Genomic DNA, 18,309 nt, shown 5'->3' with positions numbered 1-18,309 from the left:
GAGGAGCGGGTTGGGGGGAGTTCTCCGCAGCGGATCTGAAAGGAGGAAAACTTGGTCTTGCCAGTGCTTTACAATTGTGCATGCAGTTGGCGCAAACGCCTGGCTTGTGGGATCTCCTGGGCTGGGAGGAAAATTGGCTGCAGGCTCTGTGAAATACAATAGCTACAGCAGCTGCGATTCTGTCAGAAGACAGTTAAAAGTGTGCCGAGAACTAACAAACACATTGTACCTTTCAGTGGTACTTTAGAATCGCGTGTACCGCTGCCTTGTACAAGGGAGATCTTCCGTCCCCCCCCCCCCAACTCCATAAAATACCAGTCTTAGAAATGCAAAATCTGAAAAGTGCTTTTAGGCTTAGGCATGGTAGCGGGCAGTCCCCCTTAGATCTAGCTTTGGACTACTATTTTTGATATATATCCTCTATCCCTCATTACACCATTGTAAACAAAATCCGCATAAAGCTTGGAGGGTTGAAAATTATTCACAAAAATGTTTATATATATGTAATGGCCACTGCAACAGAAAAAAGAAAGGGGAATCAATACTATACTTTTCTTATATATGTGGTCCTTGCTTAGGTCTTGTTTGATTGTTTTAAAAAATATTGTTAGTACTCCTTTTTATAATGTAACAGTATCTCACAACTTGTTATACTGAGATTTTTAACTGTATTAAAAAGGACAGAGACAAGTAATTTTTTCTTAGTTCATAATTCCCATTCAGAATAATGCACAGGTTTTCACAATAAAGGTAATTATCTATTGGAATAATTTACCTAGGGACTTGGTGGATTCTCTGTCACTTAAAGTCTTTACATCTTGATGGAATATTTTTTAAAAAAACATATGCTATAACTCAAACAGAAATTATCTGCTGGCTGCAGTAATTGCTGGATAAAATAGGGCTTGTCTTATGCAAGTCAAATTGGGAGATCATGTTATTCTGATGATCCTTTTTGGCCTTGTCATCTATGGAAAATAAACTTATTTCCCAAATTATTGCTTTGTTCCATTTGGCAAACATTGTTTTCCCTCACATCTTGACTGCTGCTGGAAAGGGTGAGATTTCACCCATTTGTTCAATGTAACCTGAAAAACCTGAGATAGTTTTATCACAAACTAACTATATAGCACTGTCTGTTTACACAGGGCAACTTCAGAAGTGAAATGTGCCAAATTTATAACAGGACCCTAGAATTAAGAGCCTACAATTTAAAGGCACAATAGATATGTACAACAGAGAACAATTTAAAGGAAACAGAATGATGTGATGTCACAATAAAATTATAAGATTGTAATGCTATGCTGCTCAGGAGCATTGGTGCCACTTACCATAACATAAAACACTGGGTGTGATTTTTAAATCTAGGGCTCCTGGGTACTATGAAAATACGAATAATAATATCAATGGAAATTTTGCAGTTTTTGGACAAATCATTTTCTCCAGTGCTTTGAAACTGTGGTGCACATTTTTTCTTGGGAGAAGGAAACTTTTGTAGCAGTCTGTCTTCGGAGGTTATTGCAGTCTGAGCATTCTGGTGACTTTCACTCCGTTTAAACAAACTGCTACAAAAACAATCTATTATTTGGCAGAAATGTGAACAATTACACAAAATGTGTCTATACAAAAGTCCATATATATATATATAATGACATCATAACCAATGGAAAATGGAGTGTTGGAACAAAGAGAATAGGAGACTTATGAGATCTTGCTCCTCTGGCCTAAGCAATCTTTAGCAACCGGTACTATACCATGACTTCCTAGGAAAAGACGAGAAAAATATCTAGCAATAAAATGCATTTTTGCAGAAAAGAACTGTGACCTATTAACTAACTAGATCCTTAGGGTACAAGCTAATTCCTTTTTTTATCTCTGAAGTTTCACTGCAGCATTTTTGTTTTATCTTTTTAATTAGAAAAATTATCCTTCATATCTGAAAAATCATGTGCAAGTTAAGCAGCATCTTGGAGACTCTCGAATTCCTGATTTTATTAGGATATTACTGCTTTGAGGCTTTCATTCTGTTTATTTGTCCTCCATGTAAAAAGAATGTTGCTGGTGAAATAGTGCTTATTACAGGAGCTGCAAATGGGATTGGAAGGCAGGTTGCCTTAAATTTTGCTCGTCTTGGGGCTACCCTGGTTTTCTGGGACATTGATGAAGAAGGTAACAAAGAGACGATTAAACTAGCCAAAGAAAATGGAGCCAAAGGAGTTTATGCCTACAGATGTGACTGCAGCAACAGGGAAGAAGTCTACAGAGTGGCAGATCAGGTAATATTTTACATTGCTTTTCTTTCCAGTATAATACTGTATCTAATTAAAAGATACCTCTTTCAAAGAATTAGTTTTAGAAGCAGTAATGTTTGGTAAAGGGATTTACCACTTATATCCATTTATTGCAATTTAACACAAAAAAATTGAAGGTATTTGTAAATGCTTAATCTGTTTTTTGTAATAAAATAATTGGGTTTGATCTAATGTACGGTGGAGACTGAAATACTGTGAGTTTTCCCTCTAAAGGAAAATAGTTGCTTCAAGTCAAGACTAGGGTAAAGCATATGGTTGTAGTTGACTTCACATGTTCATTGCTGAGCCTCAAAATTTGCAAATGTTACTGAGAAACAGTAAAACACAGTAAAGAGATTTTTCTGCTATTTGTCAATGTTATCAGTGAATTATAGTTAAGTAAGGATGCCTTGGGATATAACCATTTCAAAAAAGCAACCAGGAGGGTCTCATCCTAGTTTTCCTGATGTACGATTTGGACTTATTCTTCCTCAGCGTAAGCTGGAAAAGAAGACATCATAGGACCTCACTACAAACTTAACTTTTGCTGCTCTGTTGCCATATCTTAAGTAAACACTGTTTTGTCAACAAAAGTCAGGTTTCGTCAATAAAACAGTGGAGGTGTACACACTGGAATGTTCCTTCTTCCAACAAAACTCTCCTGTTTGGCCAACAAAATAAAACTACTTCAACAAGAGGCATAGAGCTTTTTGCAGCAAAATTATATTGACAAAGTGTCAATGTAGACACCACGCTTGGTTATGTCACTGTAAGTGGTCTCCAGGAGATGTCTCACAATGCCCATCCTGATCACTCTGGTCAGCAATTTGAACTCCACGGCCCTGCACCCAGGTACACAGACTTCTGTCTCTCCCCCCTTTAAAGTCCCAGGAATTTTTGAAATTCCACTTCCTGTTTGCTTAGTGTGGAGAGCTCACATTGCATCTGCCCAGCTGACCATTGCAGCTCCATGCAGCAAACATTCTCCTGCTTGGAGCACACCTGAGTTGTTGGCTCTGCTGACACTGTGGGAAGAGGAGGCTGTGTAGTCCAGCTCCGCTGTAGCTGTAGGAACTTTGATACCTATGGTCAGATTTCTCATGGCTTGTCGGATAAAGTCTATGCAGCAGTGCTGTGTGAAGATAAAGGAGCTGAGGCAGGTGTACTAGAAGGCAAGGGAGGCAAACCATCACTCTAACGCTGTGCCAAAGACCTGACACTTCTATAAGGAGCTGGATGCTATCCTTGGTGGCAACCCCACCTCCACCACCAGGAACCGTGTGGATACTCAGGATGGGCTGAAGGCAGTGGACTCCACCCCAAGGATAAAGTTGTGGATGAGGAGGTCAGGTTGGAGGACAATGTGGAGAACACGACAGGATCGTCCAGTGGCATGGCGAGTCAGGACCTCTCTTCCACTCCAAAGGGATCTAGTCAGTCCCAGCAGTTCATCTCTGGCATGCCTGACGCAGGAGAGGAGAGCCCTGGTAAGTGATGTTTTTGAGTTGATGCTGCTCGGTTATATGAGGTCGAGCTGTCCTTTTCTCTGTATAATCTAGAAGTGGGTGAAAGGATAGCAACCTACAAGACTGGCTGTGTTTGAGTGTGCTCCACATTCCCCTGTGCAGCTAAGCAATGCGGCGGAACAGTGTGTTAATGCACACAGAGATTTCATTGGAATCTTCCAGAGAGATCTCTAGGAAACTTTCCTGGAGGCACTTGACATCCTCTGCCGAAGATTCCTTGGCAGAGCTACTTTGTGTCTTCCCCCATTGTAGGAAACTTTCCCTTGGCAATCACTTGTGCAGGGACCAAAGTGGCACGCAGGCGAGCAGCATAGGGCCTGAGTCTGAAGTTGCACTCATGCAGATTTTACAATATTGTCCCTAGTCGCGTGCACTGATCCCCTTAAAAAAACACCTAGACCCTATGCTCCATCTTAAATGCCCAACTCCCACCCGGGCCGAACTCACCATTTTTAGGGTATTCGTCAAGATGTGTGCTTGCCAAGGGACATGAGAGTGATTCATATGTTAAGAGGTGTATTTTACTGTAATGATTCAATGCTGGGCATGAACTAACCATCATGCTTCTGTTTATTGTTTCTTGTGCTTCTGCAGATGTGGACTTCAGGGGAACCCACTGTACACCAGCTGAGTCCCTCTGCCAGATAAGGAAGTGACCAAAGTGGAGCAAGGAGGACATGTTCTCTGTGTGCCAATCCTCAGAGGCAAAAGAGAATGCAGGGAGTGGAGAGAGACTCTGAAGGAAAAATTTAAAATAGAAAGGCAAGACAGAAAAAAGAGTGAGAAGCGCACTGTAAAGGGCCAGGAGTGGATGATAAAAGTCACGGAGGATCAAACAGAGAAGTTCCTAATCAAGCTTGAGCCCAAACACGTGCTCGCCCCACCTGCAGCCAATACAGAACTGCTTTCCAAACTCATCCCACACATTCTTTGCAACTTTCTGGAACGTCTCAGTACCCTGTTCACTCCACCACTTCGAACTGCTTCCAAAATGACAGCTGGACTTACACACAGCTATGAGAGCCTACACTACCCTGCACTGTTATCTTCTCACCAATCCTTTTGTGTGTATTGTTAATTGATATTTCATAAAAACAAACTCTCTGAAAGATAGCCAATCTTTATTTGTCTCCTACACAGGTGGTTGCTACTGGTCATAATACATAGTGGCTGTTTGATCATTTGCTGACTACAAATCCCAGTTAGGAATCATCAGAATTTTCATGCAAGGCAGCAAGTTAACAAAGCATGGCAGAGTGCTGTACAGAAAGACACATTACTGGTGTTCATTATCAAATGTTTCCTCCAAAGCCTCCCTGATTCGAATAGCCCACCGTTGTGCCCTTCTGGTAGCCCTGGTATCTGGCTGCTCAATTAAGCAGCAAGGCAATCCACCCCTGTGCCCTGGGAGAAATTTTTCACTCTAGTATGGAGTACGCAGCGGGTCGCTGTGACCATGGAAATGTTTTCCTCATTTAGCCCTAGCCTGCCATAAAGGCAGTGCCAGCGCACTTTTAATCTGCCAAAGGCACATTCCACTGTCATTCTGCACCTGTTAAGCCTATTGTTGAAGCACTCCTTGCTGCTGTCCAGTTTTCCCATGTAAGGCTTCATGAGCCATGGAAGTAAGGGGTGTGCTGGGTCTCCCAGGATCACTGTCCTTTCAACATCCCCCACTGGAATCTGGTCTGGGAAAAAAGTTCCTGTTTGGAGATTTCTGTACGGGCCAGCGTTCTTGAAGATTCGTGCATCATGCACCTTCTTGGACCACTCCACGTTGATGTCAGTGAAATGCCCATGGTGATCCACAAGCACCTGTAATACCATAGAGAAGTACCCCATCTATTGACGTACGCTGTCGCAAGATGGTCCAGGGCCAAAATTGGAATGTGTGTGCCATCTATCACCCTTTCACAGTTAGGGAATTCCATTGTCGCAAAGTCATCCACTATTCCATGCACATTGCCAAGAGTCACAGTCCTCCATTGCCGGATATAATTAATGGCCCTGCACACTTACGTTAACACAGCCCCAATGGTCGACTTTCCAACTTCAAATTGATTCATGACCCACCTGTAGTAGTCTGGAGTTGCCAGCTTTCACAAAGTGATTGTCATGCACTTCTCTACCGAGAGGACAGCTCTCCATTTTGGAGTCCTTGCACCACAGTGCTGGGATGAGCACCTCATACAGTTCCTGGAAGGTGGCTTTCCACATCCAAAAGTTCTGCAGCCACTACTCATCATCTTAAACCTGTGTGATCTCAATGATGCAATCCCACCACTTAGTGCTTGTTTCCGAGCCTAGAAGCAACAGTCCACCATGTTCAGCTGCTCCGTGAATGCCAGAAGTAATCTGGTGTTGTTTCTTTCCATGTCACGCAGCAGGTCAGGCAGCTCTGATTCCTGTTCAGAGTGGGAGCTCCTGATATACTGCATGACCATCTGCAATGTGTTTATAACAGTGATCTCAACAGTAGAAAGCTGTGCGGGATCCATCCTTTCAGACAGAGAAATGCCATGAAACACAGTCAGCCTCATTCATCTCACATCAAGTTGGTTGATACACAACTACTCTCAACTATGCACATCATAATTAGGACAATTTGACCAGCCCCAGTACCATGGCTTCCTGTGTTAAGTAACATCTCTTCTCCTCACATCCATTGTGAGGATATTACGTACAGAATGGTTGCAAAGATCAGGCAAATCCAACCTTATCACTTTACACAGACCTCTTCCACTGCCCAAGAGTGTGCTTATTGAGGCACCTGTTGTGGCTCTACTTGACACTACTTTCTCTGTGATGTCAGTGTGGAATGAAGAATGGTCTGCCATTGACGTCAGAAACCAGTCTCTTTTAACTGACTTGACCGCATGTATATCTGGCTTTGATTTGCCATTCTGCTCATGGGACCTTCTAAGCCAATTTTGAATAAGCCTGGTTCAATGTGCAGCCAGCCTTCACACCTGAGGCCAATGAGAGGATCCCACTTGTAGCTGTGGCTAAAGACAGACAACATGACACATCACTGATGACTGGATTTGGTGTTGGTCTGAGGGTTCTGCACTTCACTGATGAGGGCTGCTGCAAATTGGCTTGGCAAGCTCCACATACAATAAAAAGATCATTGGAATAAAATGAAGTAATCAATTAAAGGATTTAACAAAGTACAAATAATCAATCCTTAGATATTCTAGAGAGTTTTTAAGAAGGTGGCTGTCTATTTGGTTATAAATCCCAACTAAAGAATTTTATCAACTTTAGTGAAATTTACAACTTAGTACCTGTTAGAATCTTAATACTGAAACCAATTTTTTATCTGTCTGCATCACATCCTCAAAGCCAATTGTAAAGATTTATTTTTAGAATTCTGTTGCAATGGAGTGGCTAATACTTTCCTCGTTCCATGCCCTAAAAGAGACAGTATAGTATAGACTTTAACAGAACACTCTTCATAAGCAGAAGTTTGAGAACCCTTGCTTACCCGAAATTACAGAATACAATTTCAAAACATGTAACACAGGACATGTTGTTCTAGCCATGTTGTTTCCAGGATATGAGAGCGACAAGGTGGGTAAGGTAATTTCTTTCAATGGACCAACTTCTGTTGGTGGAAAAGACGAGCTTTTGAACTGCACAGAGCTCTTTTTCTGGTGAAGATCTCTATGCAGCTCAAAAGCTTGTCTCTTCCACCAACAGAAGTTGGTCCATTTAAAAATACTACCTCATTCACCCTGTCTCTCTCACAGAGTATGCAGTCAAGGAACCAGAGGATGATGATACCGGCACAGCACTTCTTGCTAGCAAACCTTCTTCAGGTGTAGAGAGACTGACCTAAGGCTGGCATGGCCTGTTTGTTGATATCTTGACAACTTCTGCCCAATGTGGCTGGGTCTTGAGGATTCAGGAACATCAGTCTTCCCCCAGGTGGCTTGTTGACCCAAAAAGTAAAGGCTTCTCAGCCTTACCCTTGATTCTTAGATTTTCAAACTTTGCCTTGCAGTGCCTGTCTTTAAGTCCAACATATACCTTGAGTGTGAGACCTACCTTAGAGCCATTCAACTTGGTTCAATCAGGTTTAAATTAGGTTACCCCAAACTAGCATCTGTATTGGGGAAAGTCCCACTTAAATCAGCAATTTAAAAAATATTCAGTGTTTCCCATGCTACAGAGACTGTTACACTGTGTCCTTCCTCCATGGTCCTCCACCCCTCCCCAAAAAAAAAACAAACCCTGAACACCAGACTACTTTTGAGGAAGCTGGCATGGTCTTATCTGGGTGAAAAGGTCTTATGATGATATGGAATCATCAGGTTACGAAAAGTTCAACAAAAGTCCTATAAAATTGACTGATTGTTGCTATGGTCTATTTCAGTCACTTAACATTCATCCTTCACTACATTAAAAATAAGTTTTAAACAACTAAGGATCAATGGGGTCATTCTTCTTGCAAACAAGACAATTTACAGTAATCTTTCTATTTTGAAACTAGGCTGTACATCAAACCGCTTATCTTCTGGAATCTTCATCTTGAAGTTACTTTAAAACCTATCAAAATTAAACCATTTAAGAAATACAATTTTAAAACTGATATAAAGTCTAAATTTCCATATACACCTCTACCTTGATATAGGAACTGTCTTTGGGAGCCAAAAAATCTTACCGCGTTATAGGTGAAACTGTGTTATATTGAATTTGCTTTGATCCACGGGAGTGCGCAGCCCCTCTGCCCGCCTCCCAGAACACTTCTTTACTGTGTTATATCCAAATTCACGTTATATTGGGTGGCATTATATTTAGGTAGTGGTGTACTCTATTTCTCTTGTGAAAGCATATGCAAAAGTGGCAGTTAAGCTGGTAGATGCAATCTTAATATTAGCATTTCCTAACTGACTGCTGAATGTAGTGAGTGGAGTTGGGTGAAGAAAGTATGTATTTTTTGGTTTGCTGGCAATGCTGAAAAAAAAATTGTTTTTGTCAAATGACACTTATCAGCAAATCAAAACATTAAAAAGAGTTGACACATTTTGGTAATGTCACATTGAAATGTTTTTGTTTCATTTTGACCCAAAAAATCCATTATGATTTGCAGGCATTTTGACAAAAGCAAAAACCACTGGATGAGGAGGTGATAGTGTTGCCTCTCTTTATAAGTTTTAGACCTGTGGTTAAAGCACTCACATAGAAGACCTGTGTTTGTTTCCCTGCTTTGCTTGATATGGAGAAGAGTTTTGAACTTGGGTTTACCCACTACAGGAGAGTGCCAAGCCTCTGAACTGTTCTGGTGTGGGGCTTTCTCAGTCTCTTCTGTTGAAGCTTTTCCACTTTTCCATTAAATAGTCTTTGAGCAAGGACTTCAATTTGGGTCTCCCATATCCTACATGAGTACCGTAACTACCAGGCTACAGAGTTATTCTCAGTCTCGTTCCCAGGCCCAAAGACTTTTCTATGACTATGAATGCCACTGGATACTGTGGATGACAATGGATAGCCATTGGGCGAGAGAAAATGAGTAAGTATGGCTCTATTGCCTGGTACTTAGGGCACTCACCTAAGATGTGGGAGACCCAAGTTGAAGTCCTTCCTCCATGACTATTTAATTATTGATACTAAGGGCTTTTCTTCAGGTGCATCTGCACCATTGTAGCACTTTAGTGGAGATGCTGCTACACTGACGAGAGCTATTCTTGTCAGCATAGTTAATTCACCTCCCTGAGAAGTGGTAGATATGTCAAGGGGAGAAGCTCTCCATCAATATAGCACTGTCTACATGGGGGGTTAGGTCGGTATAACTACATTGCTCAAAGGTGCGGATTTTTCATACCCCTGAGCGATATAGGTCTATAGTCTATACCTGGCCAAAGTGGAACAGCTTCCACAGGTGAGATTAAGAAAGCCCCATCGTCCAGTGGTTATAGTGCTCTCCTGCAATGTGGAAGGTATTTAGAATACACCACTACCTAAATACCTTCAACACATCATGCAGAGTGTGGAACTCGAGCCAGATTTCCCAAATCCTAGGTGAGTGGCCTAACTGCTAGGCTAAAGATTATAAGGGAAGCACCTCCTCTTCTAGCTACTTTGTCAGTGCTTTGCTTTTGTCAAAATGCCTGAAAATCAAAAGGATGTTTCAACATTATCAAAACATTTAGACTCTTTCAGCTCAGTTAAAACTATTTGGTGAGCTTGACACAAATTCGGAAATAGTTTGGGTCCACCCAAAACTGCATTTTTTTATGAATAAACTACTCCTCTGAAAAAATTCATCCAGTGCTAATAATGATGTTGGTGATATTTGTTTTTTTAAATGGAATACAAGAATAATCATATGCACACAGTACACATTACCAGGTAAGCTAATATACTGAAATTATCCCAGGTCCATAAGAAGTTTCCAACACATTGACTCTGCCAGCTAAACATAAGTGGATCAAGCACCTTGAATTTTCTGTGTTCCTATGACATGGATTATTCTTAAATGGACAGACTTTGGGCTTGTCTACATGTGGAACAATGTGTGCTAGATGGTGTGTAATTTCTAAAGTGTACTAACATGTTATGCACTAACTGGCCCACTTAGACCTTGCTGACACACATTATGCATTTCCTACTGCACATTAATGTAGTGCTTAGTTCTCACCAGCAGGGTTTACCTAAGCCAGTTAGTGTGCAACACTTTAGAAATTACACCCTTAAACTACAGGCAGAAATCTGTTCCTTGAAGAGTTTTTTCATACTCAAGCGTTAGAAGTTGGTTGGTAAAATACCATCATTCACATTAACTCCTTTCTAGGCATGTACACTAATTGAAAAGTTATATGTGAATCTGAAAGTAATCCTCTGAGAGTATAAACTCTTCAGGATGAGGGATTGCCTTTCTCTGTGTTGTAAAACACCTGCCAAATGTAGTCTGCTTCCACAGTATTGGTAATAAATAATAATGGCAAATATTCAGGCAGTACATAGAACAGATCACTTCATGTTTTTATAAACATAAAGCACAAATAGCATGAATATAATAGCTTGGTTTTCCCTTTTTTCCTTTCAGGTTAGAAAAGAAGTTGGGGATGTTAATATCCTAGTCAATAATGCAGGCATAGCAAATATGAAAACATTTCTTGACCTTCCAGATGCTGATATGGAGAAAACTATGAGAGTGAACATCATGGCCCAGTTCTGGGTAATATATTTTTTCCATGGATAACTGTGAAAGTGCACTAGCACCCAATTTCTTCAGAAGTGGGCAATATATGTTTAACTTAGGTTGTCTAGTATTCAGAAACTCCTTTTAGAAATGGAGCACTGTTTGGTTTTGGTTCAACTTGTGACAAATGCCAGGCTGAAAAAATACTAGCTTGCAAACTCTGCTCCTCTATGAGGTATGATTTGACTAGGAGCAGGCACCCAAACTGTTCTTGCCAAAAAATTACGTGCACTGATCTTAAAAGCAAAACATGACAATGCTCTTTAGTGTAAACCCAAAGGCTTTGTATTGCTAAGTCAAGAAACAGAACTCTCTATAACAGCTGTGACTGCAGTTAGTGATGATAGAATTCTATTTTTTGTGTCTCTTCCTATTCTCACCTTCATAAAACACAAGCTGTTACATATTTAAACTATACTTCCTACACCAGTCTGCAGGACTGCACATCTGTAACTGGTATTTTTCCTTTGCTTTCCATAAATTTCAAATAGAATTCTGGGTTGTTGGTTTTTTTTCCTGTACCATCTGTCCTCAGCAGCCGGTATTTGTACAGATCCCTTATTCTTAGGGTCTGAAAGCACTTTTCAACGGTTAATAGAGAATTGTCCCGTTTTAGAGATTGTGGAGTCAGGGAAAGACACAAAGTGGTGAAGTGTCAGCTTTTGAAAAGTGTCATCTAACTCTAGTGCATATTTTTAGAACTCTGTATGCGACTTGCAAAACAGCTTAGCAGCCAGTAATTCCCACTGTGACATTTATGACTGGATTGTTATCCATTGTGCTGAGTGCTTTTTTAAAAAAAAATCTGGCCACTTATTTTGGTGTTTGAATGGGAGCTGATCTATTTTGAAAATCTAACCCCATTTTTAGGTGCTAAGGTCCTTTTGAAAATCTGGCCCATAATGCCTGATCTTCTGAGTTGCTGAATACTCACAATTTCCACTGACTTCAGCTGGAGTTTTGGAGTTTTCCAGAAATCAGGCCATAGATGTGTCAAGCTGCGCACCCAAAAACTGAGGCACTCATCATTAAACAACAAAATTGAAAATTTAGCCTTAAATGACTTGACTTTCATTGGACAGGAAATCATTAGCCACAACTGACTCCATACAGTCTTGTAGCTGTAGTCATCCCAATTTTTAAAAAAAGACTGAAAACATAGGGGGCTTAACTGTGAACAAGGATGATGAGCTTGGGGTTAAGACACTGGACTGAAACCTGAGGCAATCTAGGTTAAATTCTTTGGATCTTTTACAGATGTCCTGTGTGAAATATTTAATGATAGTTTAATGTTCAATGCTTAATGAAAGTTAGCATTACTAAGAGATATTTGAAGCAGCTTTCTGGCTTGTAGGCAACAGGTTATTAGAGTACAGTCATTCACTTGTCCTAGCATCTGCCCCACTTCTCAGAGTTGCATTCCCCCTGTCATAATTAATTCACAGTCACAATGGTGTGTGGGAATGAGTGGATGTGTGGATGCTGAATAGCTATTAATTATATTTAAACAATTAGGACATGTCTTGGTCATAAGCAGAAGTTTGCCTACCAGTTCCTTATCACATGGCGGCACCTTGCGTCTTGTTTTCGAGAACATCCGTTTGTGATTATCAACAAATTGGTGCAAGATACATACATACTGAACTGGCATCTTCTATATGACCTCAGGATCAAGGTGTCAAGTCATTGGTGCACAATGAACTATAGCTGACATGCTGGAACCCCTAATTAGACAAGAGTGTCCCAAGGCTGAGTAGAGAAGTCACTGATTCAAAAGATGCTAACCATGCAGAAAGAAGGTGGGGCTCTCTCAGATCACATAACACCCAAAGTTGTATCATGCTTTGTTCCCTGGACCAGACATCCAAAGAAGAAGAGGTGAAAGACTCTGACCGCCAGCTAAGCCAAACCTGAAGTCTATAGCTGAGAAATAGGAGACCAAACTTTCCTCATGACATGCAAAAGAACTCCAAGCTACATTTTATCAATAAACATAGTTCCAAACTAAGACCAATCATATGAGCTAAAGACTTTGAGAAGAAGATACAAAAATCCTTCTGTAGAGCAATTCAAGGACACTGAAATCGCTCCAGGGCCCGTGTGTGTGTGTGTGTGTGTGTGTGTGTGTGTGTGTGTGTGTGTCGCAACTGCCCCTCAAAGTAGACACTAAACCCCCAAGTGTTATCTAACATGAAGAGATCCTGGGTCATAGCAGCTTTAGAATGACATTGGTTTAAGTATAGGTCTCTAGAAAACTTTCTATAACTGTGTATGACTGGCAGAAAAATGCAGGTATTGTCAAGTGGGGAGACGAAATAGAGTAAATGAATAGAAGCTTGATATGATTTCTGTGAACACAAAGCTTAGCAGGAGAAAGCAACCAGAGGAAGAAGTTACTAAGAAACTATTTTAAGTGCTGTACTTCCTCAAAATAAAGACCAAGAAATAACCTCTGCCTTTAATGGAACCTTAGCTAAAGGCTTAAAATAAAAGGGAATAGCTTCTCCCATTAACCTTCCTGCAAAATCTTAACAGAATTGTTTTCCTTGACCTGTTCACTGGCAAAGTAGATAAATTGAACCATTGAATTACTGATTAGGTTTTAATTATAGCCTTAATGTGACTGTTGCATTATACCATTGTAAGTTGTTAGGAAAACTTTAACTCAAATTAGCTTGTGACATATGTTGCTTAAATTCATATTTGTTCTATAACTGCTTGCTTAGTCTTTTAATACATTTATAGAAGGTGCACCAAACTGGGTTATTTCTCACAGCTTCAATCCAAAGTAACCTATATAGAGGTAAAAATCATTAAATGTTATTCCCGAGCCCCTCCTATATTTTAAGTAATTAAAATAACACCCTATTTTCCCTATAACGAGAAGTTTACTTAACTTCTTTATACATCAGTTCCCAATAATAAAATAGGGATAGTAATACTTCCTTTCCCTTGTGCTTTTGTATCTTATCTATTTAGATTGTAAGAGACAGATTTTCAAAAGTTTTAGGAACAATAGGTGCCTAGTGAGATTTTCAAAAATAGCTAAGCAAGTTACGTATGCTCCTAGTGGGCACTTAGCCAGTTTTGAAAATTCCAGTAGTCATCTGTTTGCATCTTTAGAAAGCTAAATATCTTTGAAAATCTAGTTCCAAGTACTTTGGGCAGGGACTCTCTCTCACTGTTTTTGAACAATGGGCCTGGGTCTTGACTGGGACCTGTAGGTGCTACTGTAATAAAAGAGGTTGTTAATATAGTAATAATACTCAAGCTGCATATTTTTCCATTACTGCTCTAACTTCCCATTCTCTATATTTAATTCACTTGCAAGTAAGATTTAATTAACTATCTTATTCCCAATGCATCCTTGCCTCCTTAGAATTGACAGACACCTTTAGAAGACACAGGCTCAAATCTTTGCTTGAATTGAAGACACATTGTAATATGAAAACCTACACAAAATACATGACTATGTGGCTTTAGGGCCACAAGCCTATCACCCCAGCACAGGGGATCCTCCAGTGGCTTAGAATTGGTGTAACAGCTCTTACAGCAACCCAGCCCTGCCCTGATCTACACTGTAACTGAGTCCTCTGGGAATTAATGAGGTCAATAGTACTATCAGTAACTTTACTTCTGAGTTCGCTAGTACTGAAGCCATTTGCACTTCCCATCCAAGAGTTTTCTCTCGTTCTGGGCCAATGATAATTATGACTTTGTCCGCATTAGAGCTGGAAGGTGTAAATATCCGCTTGAGGAGACATACCCTTGCTAGCTCTGATGAAGCTAGCATCCTAAAAATAGAGCATAGCTGAGGTGGTGTGGGGAGCGGGATGGGCAAGCCGATCCACACATGTACATGTCTGAGATGCTTAACATGTGCTCAGGGCAGCTCTCCCTTCCCTCTTCTCACACCAACATGGCTACACTCTATTTGAGCTAGCGTAGATATGTCTCAAGGTGGAATTAACACTTCCAGCTCAGCGAGAAGCTGACACTGGGGGAAAGCATGCTGTATAGTTCCAAGCTTGTAGCCCTCCAGAGATAAAGTGTTGTAACAGTAGTAGCTGAAATAATGTGGACAGTGAATGCCTTTAATAGAGAAGCTAACTGTGGTGGCTTTATGTGTGCATAGAAAGGAAAGGGAAAGGAAAGAGACACCAAGCAACTTCACAGATGTGCTAATATTGTTTTCAGTAGAGAACTCTCTCATCTCGCAGCATTCTCCTGCCTGTAGAGACAAAGCAAAAGACTCACTTATCCACCTTCAGTGTTTGGTTTCCAGTAATGAAAGATCCAGTTCTCTACAGAGCCTCATTGCAAACAATTCCTTCTCAGAATATTTCTGCAGGTACCAGGTGGGGAAGAAAATACCTGGAGAATTTGGCCAGTTGAGCCACTGGGATTTTGGCAGATTAACATTCACAAGGTTTTCTTCCACGGGGAAAAATCCTGGTCACTGCACAAAGCCTAAGTAATAGGAGAAGAAGCAGAGGTTACTTTACAGTTTCCATGAGACCATCATGGGTCGCCTCCTCCTCAGACCATGCAAATCTCCTTACTCTGTGCCTGTCTTCCTCCATCCCTTTGTGCTGGACTGCAATAAGCCTCAACAGCACAGTTCCCCAGCATGTAGGACTCATGGATACTCTATGCCAGGTCCTATAATAGTACTTCTCCCAACATATGCAGAGGGTCCACACTGATTCTGTGGCTGTCACTGACCTCCATGGCCTTGGAGAAGCTGAGGGAGAGGATTTGCCAAAGAGTGCTTACTTTACAAAGAATGAGTCATAATTAGTAATCGCAAGTTTCAAAGCACTCTGTACTTATTTAATTTTGGCGTGCTTGCTCTGACAGAGCACTTTTTATTTTGGTTATAGGTAATCCAACCTGTGTCGTCCTGTGTTGGAAGCCAACCCTCATGTTTCAAAGTTCTGGAGAGGGGTCATGCAAAGTGTTCTGCTTTGTCCCACCTGCTGGAAAATAGAGAAATGAAACAGGGCAGAGCGTAACTGAATCAGTTAGTGATTATGGAAAATCTGTGACTACCAGGTTCCTCTATTTGATTGATATTTAAGGGCAAAATGGAAAATAGCTTTATTACACTTAGAAGCTTTTACTCAGCAGTTTGCTGCGACTGAACTCTTTGTGTAGGAAAATTATAGCCTCATATAGGCGAGCGGAAGGCACCACCAATTTGGTCGACTTAATGTATCCTATCTACACACATCCACATTGTGCATAATTTAAAAGCTTATTATGTCTACTTAAATATGAAGTATTATGTGGCGCTGTCAAGTGGTGCTGGTACCATAGCAACAAAGATAAACAATGACACCATAAACACCGTAAATTGACCAGTCTGAAATATTTGCATTCTTTTCTGTTAGCTTAATGACACTATGTATTATTTCAAGACATAAAACTAGATTTTTGTGGCTTCAAAGCATCACAACAACAGTTTAAAGAATAAAACAAAATCTAATAATAAATTTATACAGATATAATTTGACATTTCTAGTCATCATTATCATCATGATCTCTGTCAAGAGTATGTGAGTTATCACAATTTTCATTGCCTTGGCAAGTACACAGCTCTGTGCAAGAAAGAATTTCTGACCACAGACACTGCCACCAACTTCTCTAATGAAGAAGTTGTCCGTCACCCTCTCCCTATTTGGCAAGATCTCTGAAGAAGTCCGCTTCCTTTGTTTTGACAAGATTAAACACAGATTTTTTTCCCCCGATACCAGTTAGGGATGACACAGTCATATCCTGTTATTGTATGTAAAGCAGGAAGTATGTTGCAGATGTCAGGAGTGTGTGTATCACAGATTGCATAGGCAGATATGAAGTTACACTTGTCCGATGTGCCGGTAATGGTGCCTGTTTCAATCCACGTGTTATCCATGTGTTCCAGAAAGATCCAAAACATCTATATCAGGTGACATAATTACTATGGTTCCATTGACCCTAAGAGATCCAAAAGCTGTACTGACACATACACATAAAGAGCATCCTTGTGTCCGCTACCTCTTGAGTACTGTACAAACTCGGGCTTCTTCGATACTTCTACTTTGTTACTTCACCATTGGAAAAGCCTCCAGCAAGAAGGATTGTTTGTGTTGTATGTGTCCCTACACTCTCAGCTGCATTTTGAACCATACATTCACAGAGGAATTTTACAAGCAACTGCTTGTTGGATGCCATTTTTAGAAACTTTTTCCATGGATGTATAGGACATCCACCAATTGCCTGATATTTCTTGCAGCCAACCTTAGATCCTGTCTGATGCTGTTTTTCTCCAATTTTCACAGGGTTACTGTTGTCATATTGGTCACTTTGGTTGCAGAACTGGCTTTGTCAAATCCTTTTAGAATCTGCCTCAAGTACTCAGCAGCCAGTTTATCAGATGTGTGGAATTTGTCTCCAGCCATCATTTGTATGACAGCCATAGCATCTCTGATGTATACTGTAGTTTCTCTGTTGCATGATCTTAGGTCATAGTTTCTTTCAGCCTGATCTTTCAGCTGATGTCGTAATTCAATTTTGTATGTTATTCTCAGTGGTCCATCAGCATGCAAGAGGGACGTAGGCACAGGTCCTATTGAGTGACTAAGAACAATTGCCACTGAATTTGTTCTTCACCAACATTATCTGTTTCCAGTAGTCTTATACATCTGATGTTACACATATTCCACTAGATATGTTGATAAGGACCTCTGGATGTGATTCAGGGTCAAATGGGTTTGTCATATTGTTGTGGATATGGTGGTATGACAGGGCACCTGCCCCGCACTGGTCCTGAGAGGGTTAAAACCAGCCTAGGGAGGCTGAGGGCAAGGCAGCCAAAGGAGTGGTTGCACAGGAAACAGCCAATTAGGGTGCTGGCTGCAGACAATCAGGGCCCAGCTGGCCCAAGTAAAAGGAAGCTGTAGATCAGACTGAAGGAATCTGCTGCAGGGAGCCCTGGGGAGACAACTGGCTTCCTAGAGGGTTCCTGGCAGGCTGCCAGGACTTACAGTCTTGATGCCCTGGGAAGAGGGCAAAGGAGCTGGAGCCAGAGGCAAGAGGAGAAGGCACTGAGGCTGCGGGGAAGTGGCCAGGGAATAGAGACAGTTGGAAGAAGGAGGCAGCAGGAAGCAGCTGTTTGTAGGGTCCGTGGACTGGGGCCCGGAGTAGTGGGCAGGTCTGGATCCCTCCGCCACACTAGCCGCTGAAGGAGTATCCCGGCTGTGGACTGCCAAGCTGCTGCGAGAAGCAGCTGGACTCTTTTATTGGA

The 18,309-nt window shown here is 41.1% G+C and overlaps 1 protein-coding gene across 1 annotated transcript in view; it reads left to right on the top strand.

The window, feature by feature from the left end:
* Positions 1 to 18,309, top strand: part of LOC115645052 (epidermal retinol dehydrogenase 2-like) — a 32,025-nt gene that overhangs the window by 2,983 nt on the left and 10,733 nt on the right. Inside the window, exons 3-4 of the mRNA XM_030549455.1 lie at positions 2,052 to 2,276; positions 10,869 to 11,000. Coding sequence (XP_030405315.1) covers positions 2,052 to 2,276; positions 10,869 to 11,000 — 357 coding nt within the window. The remainder of the gene's footprint in view (positions 1 to 2,051; positions 2,277 to 10,868; positions 11,001 to 18,309) is intronic.

The sequence above is a fragment of the Gopherus evgoodei genome, chromosome 2 (assembly GCF_007399415.2).
Source record: "Gopherus evgoodei ecotype Sinaloan lineage chromosome 2, rGopEvg1_v1.p, whole genome shotgun sequence".
Taxonomy (NCBI): Eukaryota; Metazoa; Chordata; order Testudines; family Testudinidae; genus Gopherus; species Gopherus evgoodei.
Note: the sequence above shows the minus strand (reverse complement) of the source record. Positions and strands in the feature narration are given on the sequence as shown.